The following is a 20,368-nucleotide window of genomic DNA, read 5'->3' on the forward strand; positions in this document are numbered from 1 at the left end:
ATAGGCTGCATGTTTACATTTTATTTACATTCATCTTCGAAAAAATAACTTCATTTTTTTTGACTAAGTTTTAGTTTCTGCTTCACTCCAAGATCTGTGTCGTTTCTGGCACATGGATTAATATAGAGGTCTACAGAGGCCCAGCTCTGTCACTGAGGATTTTTGCTAATTCTGTCTGAGAGCGCTAAATGTCACTGTCTCCAGCAAGACGAACCATTAATAGTAATAACCATGTAGGTAATAATAAGCCAGTGTGAGATAGCTAGATGGCAATTAAATCAAACAGGTATATACTTAGAGATAACTCATGGCTGACACATATAGTTTCCCCATCACATGCAGCTGTCATCGTGAAATGCAAACCAAACACATTTAACTAGTATTTATAGTTCAGGGAGAATTGCTCCCTGTTAAATTGTCTCATTTAATGAACTGACACTCCTCCCCCCTGATGTATGCCGTGAAATTAAACCTACAGTGTGGAAGGAGATACTGTAAGTTTGAGGCTGCAGGTACTGACATGCAGGGCGGTGCCAAATATTGGTTATGGAGCAGAGGAGTTATGAGAGCCTTGTTGTCGTCTGGCATCCTGCGTCTGTCTCCCAGACTGAACTCATTCACATTCATCCAGCTCATTCATCTCCTCTATTTGTCTCAGCCTGCGGGACCGATGTGTTATCCCAGAATTCCTTCGCACGGGCTCAAAACCCTGCTCGGCCGTTTTCCTTGTATTTAAGAATGTGTTTCATTTTGCTCTTTTTGCTTCTGTGATTTCAATCGTCCAAAATGATCATTTTTATCTGCCAGCCCTCCCTCGGTCTCAGTTTAGTCTTTAATACTAAGAATGAGGCATGTGCTGCTATTTTCAGGAATACAATATGTCATTGTGCAAACTCTAACACCACTATGGATTTATAGCCGTGGTAGCAGCTCTGTGAGGCTGTGACATGCAAACGTTTGACTATATGGATTAAACACAAAGCACTACAAATGCTGATGAAAATAGCATTAGTTTATTATGATGAGAAGTCTTTACAGTTCATCCTGAGAGGGGCATGAAGCTGTCGTAATTCATCCAGAGGTTTGGATGAAACTTCCTACAAAACCAGGAATCAACTTTAAGGTGACAGAAAAGTTAAAGGATTTTCATTCATTAGAATTCACAGACTGGGGATGTACTTATTAACAAATTTCAGTCCAGAGGATCAGAGTAGTGGACTAACATATAGAGTGACTGAAATTATTATTCCTAGAGTCAGGAATGTCACTGGAATGGCTAAAGATAAGGGTTCTAATATTATTAAATCTGAAAAAAATGTGTAAATGGCAATAAAAGCCTTTGATCATGATCAGAGCAGCTTGATTGAGTGGAGAAATTTATGCAACGTGACTGACCAAGAAATATCAGCACCAGTATGTGCAGTGTGTAAATGGGAGCCAAGTGTGTCAGTGGATATTTCTGGACGGCAGTGGCCCAGGGTCTGGGAATACAGCCATAAGTGGTGATCTGTTTGACCCCTGTTTGTTGTGTCTGTGTTGGAGAAAGCACAGCTGCTTCATCACAGCCAGAGGCCTGCAGTCTGCTCTCTTTTGCACCCTACACGTTAATGTATCCCGACTTCAATGTCACCTTTTTTGATTCTTAGAAGCGAAAAACAAATAAATGCTTTTGAATTTCAGTGCATTTTTTTTTCTCTTCTTGCTCTCAGAAATGAGAATTCATTAAGAAGCTTATCATGTTTCAGGTTCAGTATTTGTAGTGCACACAGCAACATTAACTTATAACCACTAAAAGGATAAAACATCAGTTAGAATACATGTTAGAATAAAATAACAACAAATACAAAATAGACAACTTTATTGATTAGTTTGTTACTGTCTTCAGCCCAGAGCTCAGTTGTGCATGATTTCAGGTTAATTTACAGTCCAATACTCACATCATTTTTAGCAAACATGCAGTATCAAGCAAGCTCTCATGTTCTTCATCCACTTCATTTACCATCATTAACAATCAACATGTGTGTGTGTGTGTGTGTGTGGGGTGGGTGGGTGGGGGGGGGGTGGGGGGTGGGTGGTGTAAAGCAAGCTTAAGCAGCACCACGTTTCTGCATATATCAAATCAAAACCACGTCCGTTTATACAGACATCAGCTGTTCTGAAATCTATCTGGCAAAACATGGGATGAACATTGTGCTCGTTTGTTTTCTGTTTTAACCAGTAACATTGGTTTGACTTATATGTCTTTTAAACTTCAGCATCAGTAAAATCATTGTGACAGTACGGATCCTGCACAAACATAACTCTTCGTATGCTATTACACACAAGAGTGTTTTTAAAAAAAAAAAAAAATCATGTTTTCAAACAGAATCCTTAAATTACATATGGAACAAGTCTTCAAGTAAACCTGTTTAAATACAAATCCAGTGTCAAAAGTGTCGACATTATTCAGTGCCCTAATGACCACACAAGCTAGTGCCAGACAAATTAAATCATTTTTGGTACTTTAAGTGGAAAAAAGTAATCAGATTCAAAATGCAATCTTTAGCACCATTACTTGCTTTAGACCATGTGGACACACATACAATAGACTATACAAAAATGTAAACTGAGAGTTGTGTAAGTTCCCATTATCAACACAGAACAGAAACATCTATCAAAGTCATGGCAATATGTGCACAAAACTGTTACATGAACTACAAGCAAGGTAAGGTTTATGGAAGGACCAATAACTCAAACGTGAAAAATAAGTTAGAATGTCACAGTGAATGACAGGATATTTTACAAGTGCATATCATACAGTGATTAAAAAATATATGGGTCAAAAGTAAAAGTAATGCAGACTAACATCTGGACGTCGGACTGTATTGTTCATTGCAAAGAGAAAGAAGAATCACATCCCTATATGTCTACAATGTGCATCTGTTTCTATCGTCAGCCCTTTTACGTTTATTCTGTATTTATCAAAAAAGACAATTTTGTGTATCTTGGCTCAAACATTCGTGTTTGATAGAGTAGAAGATGTATTCCAGTGACGTGCTGGTAACATGAATCTAACCAGATTTCTGGTCCAGTCACGTTGAAGCCAGGGGCCGCAGGAGCTCCAGTTGGGACTCCAAGGTGACCCTCTCCTGGTGAACCACCTGGAGCCGAGCAAATGAAAACATGACCTCTGATTACAGCAGTCTGAACAAGAGATGCACCTCAGGCGGTCATTACATTATTTGCTTTGTTTGACATGGTAATAATGGTCTATAACAAGATTAATGTCTTGCTGAGGGCCACTAAACGCTACAATGATCATTACACCAAATATGTATTCACAGGACAGAATGAACAAGATATGAAGATTTCCCTATACTCAGATTCCCGAGAGTTACACTACAGGAAAGGAATAACAATTCAGTCAGCAAACTCATAGGAGATGGATTATTATTATATATATGCAGATGTATAATTAATCATGTATAATGATATTTTCTATCTAGGTCCTGACCTCATGACATTGCACAGAAAACCCCCCAAAAAAACCAACAAGCTCAAAGACTGGGGGAGCGCAACATAGAATGAACAGCAACAAAAATGCCTCCATTCTCAGTAGTACCCAGCTTATTCTTACTGCTTATTCTTATATCTTATTGTGATTATTTCAATTGTAGCTTTAGGGGCCTGAAGATGCAAAAGTATTTAATTTCTGTTTCCATACAGTCTTCTTTCTTCACTCACACACCCTGTTGTAGTTGGATGCCTGACCAGCCCATACTCTATTTTGAAGTACACAGTTGTGAATACCAATGGTTGTTTTAGTATTTCAACAAGGCTGGTGTCTATAAAAAGACACATATGCCTTTCTCTGCAGAATTCCACAGATGCTCCGAGGAAGTAGCAGAATTAGAGTCAATAATATCATCCCAGGTTAACTGGCACTGGGTGGGAAAATAATTATTATTATAAAGACATAAGGTTTTAAAAACCCTACTGCCTCACTGGACTTTGCATATATTCAAAAAAATTGGTTGTGTCTCTGTAGTATTAAAACTATAAAACTGTAGTTGAGCATGAAGGTTTTACTACGGGATCATTTACGAGTTGAATGACAGGCATGCAGCATGTGTTCCAAATGTGAGTGTGTGTGCCACAGGCAGGTCCCCAATGCAAACATCCAGCTCTGTGCCATTAGTTCAGCTATGAGTGATGTGTGGAGGAATAGATTGTCGAGCTCAGGCCTTTTCACCAAGCTGAACCCATGAGAGCTTTTGCTGTCAGTCGAAAACAACTAGGATTAAACTTCTGACACATAAACTATTGAGGAACCTTCGAAACAATATTACCATCACAGCTATGCTCCCAAAGTTGTGGTTAAAATGTAGTGTAAATCCCTGTCCTTTAAATTGTCAGATCTAAAGCTGGTTTTCCTATTTGAATTTGGAAGCAGAGATCAGGGAATGTGGTAAAGTTCACATAGATGCGCACACACACCCACGCATGGACACAATATTCTGTATATACTGTTATGGTTACAAAATGTTTCAAAAACAGAAGAGGGCTGACCTTGAGCTGCTGTTGAAGCTCGCTGTTGAGGCGTGTCAACACTGCGTTGGTTTCTCTGTTTTTACGAATCGCCATCTGGATCTCCCTCTTCTGCCTTGACAGCAGCCTGAGAGAGTATTTTATTTTAGCCACTTTCCAACTCATCTTCTAGATTATAACAGTGTAATAACCGACGCTGTCAGGATTACACAAACAATTTATACATAATTCCTCCACCTGGTGTGTAAAGATTGAATAACATGCCGTCAGTTATAATGATCACACAATGGGTTGTGGCCGTGGACACCGAAGGGATCAAACCAAAGCAGCCACTGCTGCCAGTCACTACTGTTATTGATGGTCACCTTCATCTGCACTGACTGACAGTTTCTAGAGCAGTCTGGTCAATAAGGAGCCAGAAGCACATATGCTAGAATCATTATGGTGGGTTAGGGTGTCTGTTGAATTCCTCTTTCTACATGGCTGTCAGTGGTTTATAATCACCATGCAGTGTGTTCTTACTAGAAGTTCTTAATTGATTTATTTTTGGCCACTTGGGGCCAGCAGAATAAGCCCCAAACAGAACATTGACATATAAACTTGATATGGCTAATGTGGTAGTTAAGAGAGCAACTGCAAAACTGGTTAATAATTCTGTCAGGTTGCCAGTGAGAGTGGTCCCTTTCACATGTTCATTTAATTATTAATTCATGCAGCTTGGACACCAGTTAGCTCACAAATGGATTTTTCTGGTTCAAATGAATTTCTGTTAAACTTAGCTGCTACTCAGAGAAAGATGCACTGAATCAGACTGAGTTCAACACAAAGTGTATATTTTAGGATCATCGAATCAAATGTTTGACTGACTTTTGAGCAGGTTTGGCAGGGGCAGGGAATGGCATGGCAGGTGAAGGTATGGTCTCCAGGTTCTGGCTCTCTGGGTGATATTTCCTGCGAACCGGTTTCTGTGGAGCCTGACTGTGAGAAACACCAGTCACATCCTGAAGGGACGGTAACAAATGATAATCAGCCTCCACATCCCAACTGAGACACAAACACCTACATAAAAAAATGCAAGCTGGCCTTTACATGTCATGTCTATAAGCACCTCCAACCTGTTTTGATGAAGCATTTGACAAGTCTTCATTACTTGGACCAAATCTAGAGCATGGACTTTGTTCCTCCGGTTTCATACTGCTCTCTTCCTGCAACACAGAAAAAAGCAAAATAACTGTACACAAAAAAAAAAAAAAGAAAAATGAAAAGGACTATTCTTTCTCAAAATGATGCCCAATGTAAGAATGTTGACGTCTTGGTGAGGTGAAATAAGAAGAGTGCTAAAGAGACAGGATGAAATGTGCCTGCCCTGACTGTGGATAAAACAGCAGCTTCCCTGCGGGGACCATGATGTAGTCCTCTCCAGCTGCGGCTTCCTGCCTGCTCAGGGGCAGCCATGATGGATTAATGGACTTTTATTACATCTCCTTGATGCATTTCAGCCATTTTTCTCTTCTAGACATAATATATAACGTATCACCACCTGCTTTCATTCAGCAGGGAGGTTAGCAGTGCAGGAATGTGAAGACAGGCCATACACACAGAGGTTAATTTTTGAATTTCAGCTCGTAGCAGTGAGTTGATAGCGGACAGAGGTGAAAGCACGTCTTACTTTGCAGCGTCTACTCTACATCGCTTCTCATCTGCTAATGTTGGACTTCTGGGGTTTCTCCACTGCGGTGGAGCAACCAAAGTCTAAACAGGTTAATTCTCTTGTCGTAAACTGTACCCAAGAAACTTAAAAAATGCATTCCCCTGAGCAATACAACTGACTCCTCAGCAGACACAACTGAGAATCACTGGCCCTGAGAATCACTGCACCGCTGTATGTAAAACACAGCCACACCATGGAAATACTTTAAAAAGACCTGAAGTAGTGGCAATAAACCCCAGGAGCTCCATTAGCAGCATGTGTGGTCACATCAGCCATAGGTACTGGCTGTTTCACTCCAGCAATTCTAGAGCTGATGAAGTACTGATAGATGTTTTGAGGGCAGGATTTTTACAACAAGGCTAATTTAGCTGCTATAAACAACAGCAAAACATCCAAAAATACACTGGCATCAGTTGAAATTACATGTGGAGATCGTAGTGCAATGGCACAGTGACTGAAACCAGCAGACACAACAGAGGAATTGGAGGAGAGGTGACTTTGATCTCTTCGAACTCTCTGTCTGAACGTGTTAACTTGTCCCATAGATCAATGCTCGACCTCTCCACTCTCAGGAGGACTCGGCGGGTCTTGGTCAGCGTGGATGATACTCGGGCTGACAGAGAAATATATTTGCCTCTGCTATGCTTTGGAAAGAAATACAAAGATGTGGCATTTAGGTCAGGGCTGCAGGAGCATCACTCCTGGCTGCCTGCCCAGTGTCTCAACAACTGCTCTGTAGTTTCTTCTTACAGACCCTGCTGCGGTGACTGGAAACATTTGTGAAGTGAAGTGAAATTAACTGAGTGTAAGTGAAGTAAAGGGGAGCAAGCAGAAGTTAATCAAACTGGACTAAAGTTAAGAGTAACTTAAGTAAAACAGAGCGAAATAAGCCGATGTCAAATGACTTACAGTGACGTTAAGAGAAGTAAAATGAAATGAAGTGAGGCGAAAGGAAGTGAGCGAAGTTAACAAGTCACATGCAACTTCTTTTCCATTTGCTTTTAAAATCAGAACAGAAAGAACAGTATAAAGAACAGGAATCTGTTTTTCCATTCACCACAACAGCAAATTCAACTGCTCCCTGGAGCTCCCTGCAAGAGCTGGTATCAAATATTCACCCTCAACTTAATACTGACATGCTTTATGTCAAGGAAGCTATTTATAACTATACTATAGCTCACTCATCCATGAAATGCTCTCTCAGGGGTTAGGGCTGGTATGAGTTTCACTTTGTCTCACTAAGTGCAAAATATACATACAGGGTATAGCCACTTTCAGGATCATCCGGTCTGCTTGGTTTTAATTACGACTAAGAAAACCATCCTGTGTGAAGGCAGAGAGAAGGTGACACTGTACAGACAGCAATGTTGGGGTAGCAGGAGTTAGAGATATTAGTGGAGCGAGAGTAGTTACTTTTTATATTACTCAACACACTCATAAATGTGGTGCAGTAATTAGCATCTCTTTCATTTATCCTGGTGTCAGATTTGGATTATGGCAGTGATGAAGAAGCCCATTTTAGATGAACAGATTAATTAGATATGGATTATTAATAACGAGAAAACAAACTAAAGTGAGGTTTAATTGGGACATACCACAACCACAGTATGTCAATACATACAGTTTCATTATCTAAGTGCGGCTGTTTCTTAACATGTTGACTGGCTCTACTTCATAGATTAGGCTCCCACGGGGGAGAAGAGGTAGTTTGGAAATGACGGTAACAAAATAATGAAGTTCTCTTTTTAAATGTGGATCATATATGTAGTAAATTTTCATGTAAACGCTAAATGTCCATGCTTGTAACTCATCACTATTAAACAAGCACTTGGTTGTTGTGTGTTGTAACAGGATACAGGTCTACACCCGCATAAAATAACACAGTGTCAGGAAAGAGAAATGAAAAACAAAGACAATGAGGTTGAAAAGGGCTCAGACTAAATGCACTTCAGCCATAAATCCTTCATGTATTTGCTCACTTGCAGTCCACAGGAGGGCAGGCTTTGATGGAGAGCTCATCTGTGTCTTGAGATAGAGGCTTGTATATTTGACAAACATGACCTTAGCGACACATTGATGGTGCAAGGTCTGAGATGCAGGATGGAAAATTGGGGAGTGAAAAACTATGACCAGCTGAGATTGACTTTTGAGGTTTGGTTGCTGATAGTTTAACAATAAACAATAATAGAAAATATCCATTTTATGCTCACCTCTTCTCTAAAGAGACTGAAGTCAGCAAAGTTTGCTTGTTGCACTTTGCTCTGGGCAGCTATCTCAGAAGCTTTGATAAAATGAGAAACCTGATGAGAAAGACAATAGGTGCTGATTAAGTGATGAGACGTCTGTGCAGTTGAAGTTCTAAGGAACAACAAAGTCTTTGTCTGCTTGATATAAAAGCACATTACAAGGTGCTGCTGCCATCACCAAAAAACACGGCTTACCTGTGATGTTAATGGTCTTGGAGGGAGGGCTGGAGGAGGTGGCAACCATCCACTTTTTGCTCCTGAGAGTCAGAAAAATGTTACTAAGCTATAAACTACTGTGGCTCTCTCTCTTTTTTGCTGTCAGGAGTCACATTTCACAAATAAACCACCCACAGTTTTAAGCTCAGAAACCGACTTGAACTCGTACGTGCCTCTCGCCTTTCATACTGAACAATCAAAACCCACCTAAGTCCACTTCCCCTTTTGTTCTCTCATGAAAGCAGAACAATCCTTAACAAAAGACACTCACTCGGTTACAAAATGCACCGTAGCTCCAAGCAGGTTGTGCTGGCAGTGTCAGAGAAGGTGACACTGTACAGGCACTGTGTCAGGAAACTAATATTGTGAGAAAAGCTGAATGAAGACAAGCAGAGCCTGCAGATGGGACTCATACCTAGAGCTCCTTGCTGGAAGAGCTTGTTAAGGTCCAGCGAGGAGGCCCTGGAGTGGGTTTTCTGGGGTCGAGGAGGAGGGGTGGGAGGCTCTTCTGCTTTCTTCATTGCATCTTCAAAGGAAGTGCTGGAGTAAGACCTGCAGGTGATATCATATTGATAGATAAAGAATAAATCAGGATTAATGGGCAGACTGGGAGGTTAGTATTAGTATTAGTAGGAGTAGTAGCATTTCTGTTTTATAATGGGGTGATTCTCACCTCGGTCTAGTTTTTGTTCTTGTCTGGGGGTCCATGTCTTGCAGTGGCTCTGTGGGGAAGGATACATTTCATGAACAACTGCAGCACATCAGGCTTTTGGTTTTCTTTCAGCTGTTGTAAATGAGAAACAGCTACTTCCCTTTGGAACAACAAACACTAATTTAATTTGTGTAACTCAATCAACACCACACTTGTAATATTTACCCTTGTCATTTATGTCATGTGGCGTTTTTGCAGCAGTTTTTATTACCAAAATATATTATATCATCACTACAGTATGTGCTTACAGAATGATTTGCACTTCTCTAATCTCAACTAATCACACTTCAGTTAACCAGACATTTTCACCAAATGTACAAATGTACATAAACCTGATGTGTTTATGCATAGGAACAAAGTACCGACTCTAATCTTCCCATGTGAAAGGAGTTTAGCATCACCTGGTCTCTCAGTAAAAGCACCAAGTGGCAGAGACAATTTCTCTTGAATTGCTGTCCCTCTCTTCAAACTTGCATCTGTGAAGACAGTAAAACTTTAGCAGTAGAGGACTAAGTACAAGATAAGTTGTATGTAATTTCAAAAATCTATTAAAATGCAAGATTTTTTTATTATCATTTTCTCAGAGCTAAAAATTACGAATGGATCTTGCTCCATTTTTGTGATATGAACGTGAAAGTAGACATGGATTTCGTATGTTTTATATATACAGTACATTTTAGGACAGCAGTAAGTACATTTGTAATGTGCATGTAAGATGACTGTTTCTGATACGTTCCTGATACATTGTGATTTGAAAATAAAAAACATCAGTTAATGTTCTGACTTCTGCAGAGTGGTTGACTTAAGGCACTCAACATGTGCCTTGCATTTGTTTTTTTTTAATAATTTTTGGGATAATTGTTAAAAAAAAAAAAACTTCACCTTGTTTATGGGATTCGTCTTTCAGATCTTGTTTTACTGTGGCCAGGCTTGGCTGGAGTCTCTCTATGATGTTTTGATCCTAAAATATTGAGTAAATAATTATATGCTGTATTTTTAAAACAAATCAACAACACTGAGAATGGAATTATGTAAAGTTCAAAGTGCCTTTCAAGATGTACAAGTTTATGATCTACAGTCAGTTTGTTGATGGGAATGCATTAGGACTAAGTTGATGCACCCTCATGTTCAGCTTAATAGTGCCCCCTAAAGGGACTAATAAGCGACTGCACATTAATGTTTTTAAAACCAGCATTGTCTGAGATGTTTTTAAAACCAGCATTGTCTGAGATGTTTTTGATTTACCATCCGACTGGGCCTTGGTTCAGCATCTTCGAAGACAATAAGAGGCTCTGCACTCTGCAAAGCCAAGCACAGCTGAATTACTATTGGTCTAAAATAAGGCAAACTAACTAAATCAAAATCACTGTGTGCATGTCGTGAATGTCCGATTCATGTTTGTGTTGCCTTTACTTCAGGAGTGTCCGGTATGTCCACCTCCTGTTGCATGAACCCTGTCCGCAGGGTCGGAGGAAGGCTCTCTGGGAGAGGGTAACCATTCTTACGTGCCACAATCAAGTGAAAGGCTGTGCAGAACTCAGAGAAAGTGAGAGCTCCATCTCTATCCACATCACTCAACTCCCTTAAAAAAATTAGTTTAAAAGATTAAGAATATCTACAAAGCCTGTAAGTAGAGTTGCATGTCTTATGTTATGCAGAGTCTTATGTCTCAAGCAGTAATCTTGGCTATTAGCTAAGGTCCAGAGAGGAGGCCCTGGAGTAGCAAATGTAAAAAAAAAAAACACGAGCAAAATTACGCTACAATCAACTGTAGTAAAAATGAATCAATGATGTCATTCTTCAACATATTCAGCTGAATCAATTTTTTTTTTTTTTGGGTTGAGGATAAAAATACAGCACTGGTTGGCATTTATAAAATAAGCCTCAGCGGGAATGCTGTGGTGCTTGGCAGATAAACAGCCAGCTGACTGTAGAGGACAACAGGGATAAGGACAACAACACCATGAGTCAGCACTTACCAAATGTGGGAAAGTTCTGGTATTGGGAGCTTGGATTTTGTGAAAAAGTCCTTTGCAACAGCTCCTGGAAAAAGTCAACAGTTTGAAAGTGATTTTTTTTTTGTTTTATATATGTATATGTGCAGCAGGAGGCAAGGTGTGAGTGGGTGGGTGGGGGTTTAATACCCAGGATGAGAGCCCCCAGGTCAGGCTGCAGACTTTTGAACTGATTAGTGTAATACTCCAGCTGTTCCTCTGTGATCCTCCAGGGGTCATCCTCAGTATATTCCACTGTACCCTGTTGGTCCAGCCTCTCTCCTGAGGAAGCCTGGGAAAACATAGAGAAACACAAAGTATCATAATAATGACTTACAGTAATGAGAAAATGTACATGATCATTAGCTAAAAGAGATCAGACAGCACCCAAGCCACAGCAGGATGCTCCACAGCGGGTTTGGTCCCATAGTTACTGGGTGAGCAGTGCTGCTCCAGCTGAACGCCTGGCCGTGGGGAATGTTTGCTTTCATAAGCTGGAAGATAGAGAAGAAAAACAGCCAACATGCAGCAATTTCCTTCTGATCACACTGTTCAGAAATGTGATGTGAGAGAATGAAAAACACACAGATCAAAGGTCCAGAATAGTGTAAATTAAGAAGAGAGAAATCAAAGCTGCAAATGAAAAGTCATCAGAGATCCAGAGAAACCTGCCTCATTTCAGGTCATTTCTAATTTCATTTCTAAAAATAAGAAATTAGCAATAAGAAAAGCAAGAAGTAAAACGTATAATGTTGTATTAGTGTGTTGTATTTAAAGCGTTTGGCTCCACTATAGGACTGAAAATCATACCCATCTGTGAGTCTGCTCCATTTCTCTGCTTGGTGTATGAGTAGCTGCGGTAGGTCAGTGGAGAGCGAGAGGGTGAACTGCATGGTGATCGTGGTGGAGACCAAGGTTCCTTTGAAAACACCAACACCAACACTTTCAGTGGCACATTACTGTTGCATTGATATGTGAGGGTGGAAGCAGATAGATGGCCCAGTGAATTCACCTGGAGGTATCTGGCTGTTCTATTACACACTGGTCTGTTGAACACTTGAACTTGGTAAACAATGACAATGTTAGTTTTAAATATGTTTTTGGATTGCTTTTCTAAGGATTAAAGGGACCATGGACATTGTGCTTCACAGTCAGCACCTTAACTCCTCGGCCACCAGTTTAGACATGATATCTTTCGGGGGCTTTGTCCCAGGCGTACCTTCTCTACATTGGCCTCTTGGTGTCTTAAGGTACTCCTGTCGGCTGAAGTCCAGGAGACAGAACCGGGTGCTGTCCCACTCTGAGCCACCTGACTGTCTATGCTCTGAGGGATGGTTGAGTATCGCATCTCTGGTTCAGTCTTCAGCCCTACAAATCTGGGCAGAGGTAGATCTATAATGACAACATGAGAAAAACATCTTCTTATCTTGGAAATCGTTTAATAACATAAAAAAAACCTTTTAATGTGTGATCAACAGCTTCCTGTATTGTGACCTTTGATCCAATTAGAATTAGCCTGAGGAAATTAATCAGGATGAGCGTCTTTACGTCTTACTCTGCTCAGATGAACAAATCCTGCAGCACACAGTGGTGAATTTGAAACTCTCATACTCAGTGGTGGAAAGTAACTAAGTACATTTACTCAAGTACTGCACTTAAGTGCAATTTGACACTATCTGTACTCCATTTTCTGCTACTTCAGACTTTGACTTCATGATCTAATAATATAAAATACATTCATGTGAAATGTGCCACTGAATACTTTTAATTTTGGTACTTTAAGTATATTTGGCTGCCAATACTTTTACTACTGTAAATTTTTCAATGTAGAGCACAGTATGATCACATTGTGGTATTTATAGTTTTACTTCTTAAACCACTGCTCATACTTTCCCTGAGAATCCATCCTGCCATCATGTGATTTTCTCTCTGGCCAGGGTGTGACTTGATTGTGAGCTTTTGTAATAAGGGCGAACCCACTTAGCCCTTTCCACACGACTCTCCTTTCATCCAGATTAGGCCAAATCCTGCCACGTTAAGATAATCTACTGATCCCCTTTTGCTCTCATAAGACGCCTCCTCTCTGAACAGCAGACTTACTGGCTGTTACACTCTCCAGACGGATGGGCAGACCAGACTGGGCGGCTGCGAGCAGCTTCAGGGCCACATAGAACTGAGGTGTACCAAAGTAACCCAGGCGCTTTGCTCCACACACCTCGGTTACCTGAAAAAGACAAATTATAAATTATATGTATTGTATTATATATTTTTTTCCTGCTACACCTTAGGTTTTCCGCTTCCTGTAGTGTTTCCCTTTTTCAGTGACACATTCCAGACATGACCAGAATAATCTTAAGCACAAGACTATTTTCCACCCTGATCAAGGCCGTGTGTAGTAAAAATCACAGGCTCTACTGTCAGAATAAAACTACAAAAACAGTGTATAGGGGATAAACAGCACAGTTGGAACCCTTTTGATTAGAGGAGGACTGCTTTGGGGGCACAAAGAAGATTAGGTTTATGTAGGACAATCAAACAAAATGCCCTAAATGTAACCAGGAGTAAACTGATTTTGAAAAAAAAAAAATATGACTGAGCTCATTGGTTTGTAGTGAGCTTTTTTGTGAGTAAAAGTACACAATACTGAAACAGAAAAACTGTAAAAAAAAAAAAGAAAAAAAAAACAGACAAATCTCTTTTTGTTATGAAAATATTAAGAGCATCTGATTTGACTCATTCTCTCTCTCTCTCTCACACACACACACACACACACACACACACACACACACACACACACACACACACACACACACACACACACACACACACACACACACACACACGTTTCCCTCAACCCATTTCCCATGTCATAAGGTTTGCTTAAACAACAAGTTTGAAATATTACCACTGTGGAGTTTTACATGACAGACTGGTGCTTCCTCTCAGGAAATGTCCTTTTCTCAGCACACAGCACTGTTTGCACTGGGGAAAGCTCCCAACTCACCGTGTGCTCCCATTCATTTCAATTATACTGGAGTTGAATTGTTGTACAAAGCTACATGCAGGTTTTTTGTCACCGATGCCATGTACAGCACATTTGCTTGAACAATATGTGTTTCTGAAATATGAAAGACAGGCTGAGGGGCGGGCTGAGTGTGTGTAGCTCGTATCGCCTTATGTCACGCCTTTTCTGCTTGACCTGCATCGTATTTATTCACAAAGACAGGAGATATAGGACAACTACGGGCCAGCGTGGAGGCCGAGCAGACAGTGGAGGTTGGGTCTGCAGTACTTGGTGAGTGTGTCAGATGTCAGGAGAGGAATAAAAGGATGAGAATGATGAGAATGTTTCATGAACAACAGTGTGAAAGGTGCAGACGAACCAGACTGGCAGGTTAGCTCTCTATGGCCTGAGGGTGAAAGTTATTTAAGGAAGATGAAAAAAAACAAAACAAAACACGCCTCGTTGAGAGTATGAACGAGAAAACCAAGTCTGAATATCAGTCACATCATTATGTTGAATGTGAGACATTTATTGCAGAATTTTCCATTCAACACATCACCACTGACAACCATAAAAAACAGCTCCTGGTCTCCTGGTTCTGTTATATAGGAAAAAACAATATAAAAACAAATTCCTCCAATCACATCATATAACTCATATATATATATACCTGTACTTTCTATTACATTGAGTGTCATTGCTTTAGTATGAAAAAACTCAACTATGTCCAACAGCTGCAGCAGGAAGTAACTATGTACAGATAATCAAGTACTGTATTTAAATACTGTTGAAGGTACGTGCACTTTATTTGTCAATTAAACAATTAAAATATTAACCAGCAATAGTATTGATCGACATTTTTCAAGAGAAAATAGTTCTTAAGGTTGTAAACAAATTGAGGACATGACCCTGACTGGTGATAATTTGTGAATGTAATTGTTTCACTATATAATTAAAAAATAATAATTATGTCTAAATTAACTGCTCATGAAATTAACTGCGTCAGTATTTCCATTTTTTTCTGCTTGATACTTTTCAGAAGAAAATATTGTGCTCCACTACATGTAGCTATGAGATGTAGTTATTGTTTAATTAAGGTTTAAGTAAATGATCCGAATACTTGTTCTTCCACTGCTGCGAGCAACGCTAACACTATAATACCAGGACACCACAGAAACTCAAACCACACCTTATTAACCAGACAGGTTCTGCGGTCACGTGTGTCAACACATCCTTAACATGTCCCTGACACACCACAGTGCACGAACACATTGCAAAGATTTCGATTGACAACAGCATAGATGTTTACGGATAATTCGGACTGGATGACGTGTTTTATGTGATGAAAAACCTTCACTTACTTGGCAGTGAAAATAACAATATGACTCAATCTGTGGGTAGCGTAGTGGCTGAATGGTTAGCACTGTTGCCTCACAGCAAGAAGGTCGTGGGTTTGCAACCCGACCTTTCCGTTTGCATGTTCTCCCTGTGCTTGTGTTTACTCCAGGTACTCCAGTTTCCTCCCACAGTCCAAAAACATGCATGTCAGGTTGATTGGTGACTCTAAATTGCCCATAGGAGTGAGTGTGGTTGTTTGTCTCTATGTGGCCCTGTGATGGACTGGTGACCAGTCCAGGGTGTACCCCTGCCTTCCACAGGAAAGAGAGCTGGGATAGGCTCCAGCAGATCCCTGTGACCCTGGTTAAGGAATAAGCAGGTATAGAAAATGGATGGATGGACTCAGTCTGTACTCTAAACCCATGTATAATGAGCAAAAACGTTGGTTTCATACCAAACTAATGTGTAGGAAGCAGAGCCTTTCTCTGAATGACTGCTGGCTCTACAGACAGCAATGACAGCTCAGCAGGAAGAAGTGACATGCTGTTACTACTTATCTGCTGGAAACACAGGTTAGAGATAAAAACCTTCCCTCTATGAATCTGGTCAATCTGGATGAATCAGCAAAAGGTACCTCTGCACGTAGTACATGGTGGAAAATCCCCTTGTACTGCGATATATTCGAAAAAATATTTACAAAAAAAAAATCAGGTAAAATCATAAAACTACTTCTACCTGGATGTCATCTAATATTCTGGAGGAAGGACAACATAGATACTCCGTTATATAATGACCCTGAAGTCAGAATGGAGTCCAAGAGTGATCCTACAGGCATCCTGCAGCAGGGCCAGACACGGCTCAGAAGGCTGTGTGTCAATCAGCCCTGGGTGGTGGCAGTGATCCCGGCCGGACAGGAAGGAAGCAGCGCTCAATGCCAAACTTCCTGACACCCACACAAAGAGACAATAGGCAGCGACCGCCGGCAGCCGACCCTTCGGGCCAGAGGGTGGCGTGAACATAGGCGGCAACCTGCTGTGCTCATCTAAGCTGGAAAAATATGTTTATATTCCCAGTGATGGGTCAGCAAAATGACTCTGACTCAGTAGTTCTATGTCGGAGCCAGCAATAAACAGTCGAGAACTACTAATATATTTACTGTCAAGCCTGGCTGGTGTCATCCATTCACAATAAATATACACAGAGCTTAAATTATGTAAATATTTTGGTCATTTTTAAAATGCATTTAGTTCATTTTTAGATTAGTAGAAAAATTTGTTAGCAGTTTTGAAATGTTCATAGTCTAAGTCATACATCATACATCATAGTGTATTATGAATACTGACAATGTAATCCTGTGTTACCATTGCTATTACAGCCATGAGAAGCAGCTACAGGATATGATGAATTCTAAAACCTATTGTAAAAGTAACACAAGTGTGAAAACTGACTCAGTAATGACTTTTAACATTGGCCACTATAGGCCACGGGTCATCTCAGGACAAATGAGGCTGCAGCACTAAAGTGGACTGATTTGAGCAAAGGTGCAATAACTGCAAAGAATAGCAGAGGAAGTGCAATTAGAAATCATGGCTTGCAAAAATGTTAGCTCTGAAGTTAATTGATTAATCAAAATGATTGATTAGTTGATTGACAGAGAAAACTAACCGGGGACTATTTTTTGCTGGTTGATAAGGATCACGTGTCCATTTTTAAACACATTGATTTGCTGCTTCTTTTAATGGTTGCAAATTCTGAATCCTTTATGTTTTGGGCTTTTGTTTTGACAAAACATTTCTAGATGTCATCTAGGGCTCTAGCGAAAACTGAACATCTTTTTATTATTTTCCAGATATGCAGACATAACCATTAAGAGGTTAACTGCTTGTGATGCCAAGCATAAGAGATTTGTTGTTAAAAAAAAACAGCAGAAACACCAGTAAGGTTAAACAAATGTGTTTGTGCAGATCTCTCTTGGCAGATTTAACTGCAACACCTACAAAAATACTAATTTTATTGCTCCTAGAAGAAAATTATTTGAACCCACAAGTGAATTATTTATGATGTGGACAACCAGCACACTGAGTACAGAGGATACATTAATACACACATCTAAAGCTCTGAGGACACGACTGAAATGACATTACTGTGTCTGAGACTAAAACCTGGACGACGTATAAACGAAGACACATATTGGCACATGTAGAGCTAATGCAGTGAGCAGAGGGACTGTCTTCCTGTGTGACAGAGGGGGAAACGAAGGGAGGCGTGTGACACCTCAGACACACACAGACACAGACACAGACACACACACAGACACAGACACAGACACACACACACACACACACACACACACCCTCACACACACACACACACACACACACACACACACACACACAAGCAGAAAGACAATCCACAGAGAAAATATGGTGGCCCAGACCGATCAGAGGCTGCCCGGTGTGTCCCGCAGAGCCCTGAGGTTTGGGCCCCTAACCCTTGAGTAACATGTGATGACCAGGCAGGCGCAGACACTCACTTTATGCAGGCATTCAGGAGGTAGCTGAGACGCCTTGAACAGCTCTGCCACTTTGCTGGACGACAGTTTTCCTGAAGTGTCAGCTTGGCACAGACTGTGGAGACCTGAGTAATATCTCTGCTCGTGCTCGTTCAGGGAGATGAAACTCCCCGCAGACGCCACACCGGATTCCTGATCCATTCCCGGGGCTGACGCATGGAGGATCCGCTGGAGAGGCACTACAACCAAACAGATCGATACATCCTGCAGCGGACACCGGCTTCTCTTTCAAGTCCGGGAGGGGGAGGCTTGGAAAGAGGAGGACGGTATCGCCTCTGACGGCAGCGTTCCCGGTGCAGGCGGACTGGCTGCTGGACTCGGGATCATCCACTCCCACTGCCTGTTATGGCTGATTGTAGCAGTACCGGCATGAGCCTGCAGGGGGCGGTGCGGTGCAGGACGACGTGTGGCTTTGTCTGTAAAATAAGAGGCTGCTTTATTTTTCCTGCCCTGTAATAAAATGCGGAGCTAAATCTTAATCATTGATGGTTGTTCAGTTTAAGCTTCAGGAAAAACACAGCACAGTGCAGGAATAAAGGACTTTACTGATTTTCTCTTCATATACTAACCACCTACTGTTTTCACCATAACACCATCTCTCTGAAACCAATTATTCACCAACACTTATCCAAATAAACTGGACTATAAACGCACATTCAACTGTACTGATGCTTTACAGGCTGTTTATAAGACAAGACAATGCTGAAATAAGTGTTAACACATCGCCGACGCAAAGTGATCCAGTGCTATTTTTGAAATAAATAACAACGAAAATGAGATTTTTTTTTTCATTAACAAAAGAAAAATGAAATTCCTCCTCATTGTGTCTGTTGTTTAGCAAAGGTATTAATATTATAGTTTATTTACTTGTTAACTTAGGACTTAGAGCTTTAGGGGCCTAGTAGGAGTCAGATTGTGGCTCAGGCCGTAATGGTCCCTCAGTCTGGACATTGATTGTACTGACATGAGCTGGAAAGGATTAAAAAAAAAAAAAAAGGTTATTTATTCAGGCCCATTGGGCCTCTACTGCCACCATCTGTTCAGCCAAAATAAATGCAGTTGTAATTAAAATTTTCCACAAAATCAGTGAAATCAAAAAAAGACATAAAAATAATTTTGTTTTACCTGTTTGTTAATATTGTTCTCTTACTCAAATGCTGTATGGAACCCAATTTTCTTGGAGAATGACAAATTCCTTTTATGTTTAAAAAAAAAAAAAAAAACAACCCAAAAACTGGACTGAACAGGAAAAAGCCGACTAACTTTTGTTAATTTAACTCATCAAATACCAAATGATAAAAAAAGACTATGCAGGATGATTTAATAGGGTTTGTGCTACGTTTCAAATCTCAGATGTGAACGATGTTTTCTTGTTGTTTCAGCATGGGTGTTGTCTGTTTTATGGAAAAGCACTTATGACATTTTTTATGGGAGTTAAAGACTTTATTGTAGGCCATGTGCACTGTTTAACAGCCATGTTGTGGCTTTTAAATGGTAGATAGCGTATTACCAGAGTTAAAAAAAAACATCTTAGTTTCTCATAATTGGTGGTGTCACGCATCCCTCACTTTGCATGGTTAACCAAATTGCAAGCATGATTGTCAGGGCGGAATATTTCATATTTCATATTTAGGAGAGATGTGATTTTCTGTTGTGTGTTTAAGGTTTTTCACCTTTGCCTAGTGAATGTCTGCTGGCAAGGGCTGGCAAAATAATCATTTAAGATGGACTGTTCAAACTGTAAGAGGTTACTGGGCTCTGCTTTGGGAGATTTGGTTTAAATTATTCAACATTTATTGTTTATATTACATAATAAAGTTAGTTCTGCTAAGCACATTAAGGAAAAATAGAAGGTAAGTATTGTACTGCTGCTTATTATAAAGGCACCTGACACACTGAACGGCAGGGTCACACACTCTACTGTGCTGAGTAAACAGACACAGACTGTGCCGTTAGCCGTGTTTTTCTCTCTCAGGTCTGCCTTTCTCACATTAGCAAGCCTATCTGGCTTCATGGAAGCTTGAACAAATAGTAGCACTTTCATTGCA

At 40.4% G+C, this 20,368-nt stretch overlaps 1 protein-coding gene across 2 annotated transcripts; it reads right to left on the minus strand.

The window, feature by feature from the left end:
* Positions 1-1,838: 1,838 nt before the first annotated feature.
* Positions 1,839-18,671, minus strand: reps2 (RALBP1 associated Eps domain containing 2). Of its 2 annotated transcripts, none has more exons than XM_026304692.2 (19): positions 18,282-18,671; positions 13,507-13,630; positions 12,626-12,798; positions 12,217-12,325; positions 11,794-11,900; positions 11,557-11,698; positions 11,392-11,455; positions 10,826-10,994; positions 10,658-10,711; positions 10,295-10,373; positions 9,814-9,882; positions 9,374-9,422; positions 9,116-9,252; positions 8,680-8,741; positions 8,449-8,538; positions 5,643-5,732; positions 5,395-5,528; positions 4,549-4,654; positions 1,839-3,140 (listed from the first exon to the last, which is right to left on the minus strand). In XM_026304692.2, exons 1-19 carry the CDS (start codon positions 18,459-18,461, stop codon positions 3,072-3,074), a joined length of 2,007 nt encoding a protein of 668 aa, XP_026160477.1. In that variant the 5' UTR covers positions 18,462-18,671; the 3' UTR covers positions 1,839-3,071. The 2 variants fall into 2 exon arrangements, with proteins under 2 accessions (XP_026160477.1, XP_026160476.1); XM_026304691.2 differs by having other exon boundaries at positions 1,842-3,140; positions 9,814-9,888; positions 18,282-18,670.
* Between the last annotated feature and the right edge of the window lie 1,697 nt (positions 18,672-20,368).

Source organism: Mastacembelus armatus, chromosome 4 (assembly GCF_900324485.2).
Source record: "Mastacembelus armatus chromosome 4, fMasArm1.2, whole genome shotgun sequence".
NCBI lineage: Eukaryota > Metazoa > Chordata > Actinopteri > Synbranchiformes > Mastacembelidae > Mastacembelus > Mastacembelus armatus.

Bases quoted from the DNA above. Each gene is read 5' to 3' on its own strand.
- reps2 (XM_026304691.2), bottom strand. From the start codon at position 18,461: ATGGATCAGGAATCCGGTGTGGCGTCTGCGGGGAGTTTCATCTCCCTG. The intron at 10,374-10,657 runs GTAAATCAAAAA...TCAATATTTTAG, and splicing joins AACCAAGGCCCAGTCGGATG to GATCAAAACATCATAGAGAG. The intron at 9,889-10,294 runs GTGAAGTTTTTT...CTGTCTTCACAG, and splicing joins AGACGAATCCCATAAACAAG to ATGCAAGTTTGAAGAGAGGG.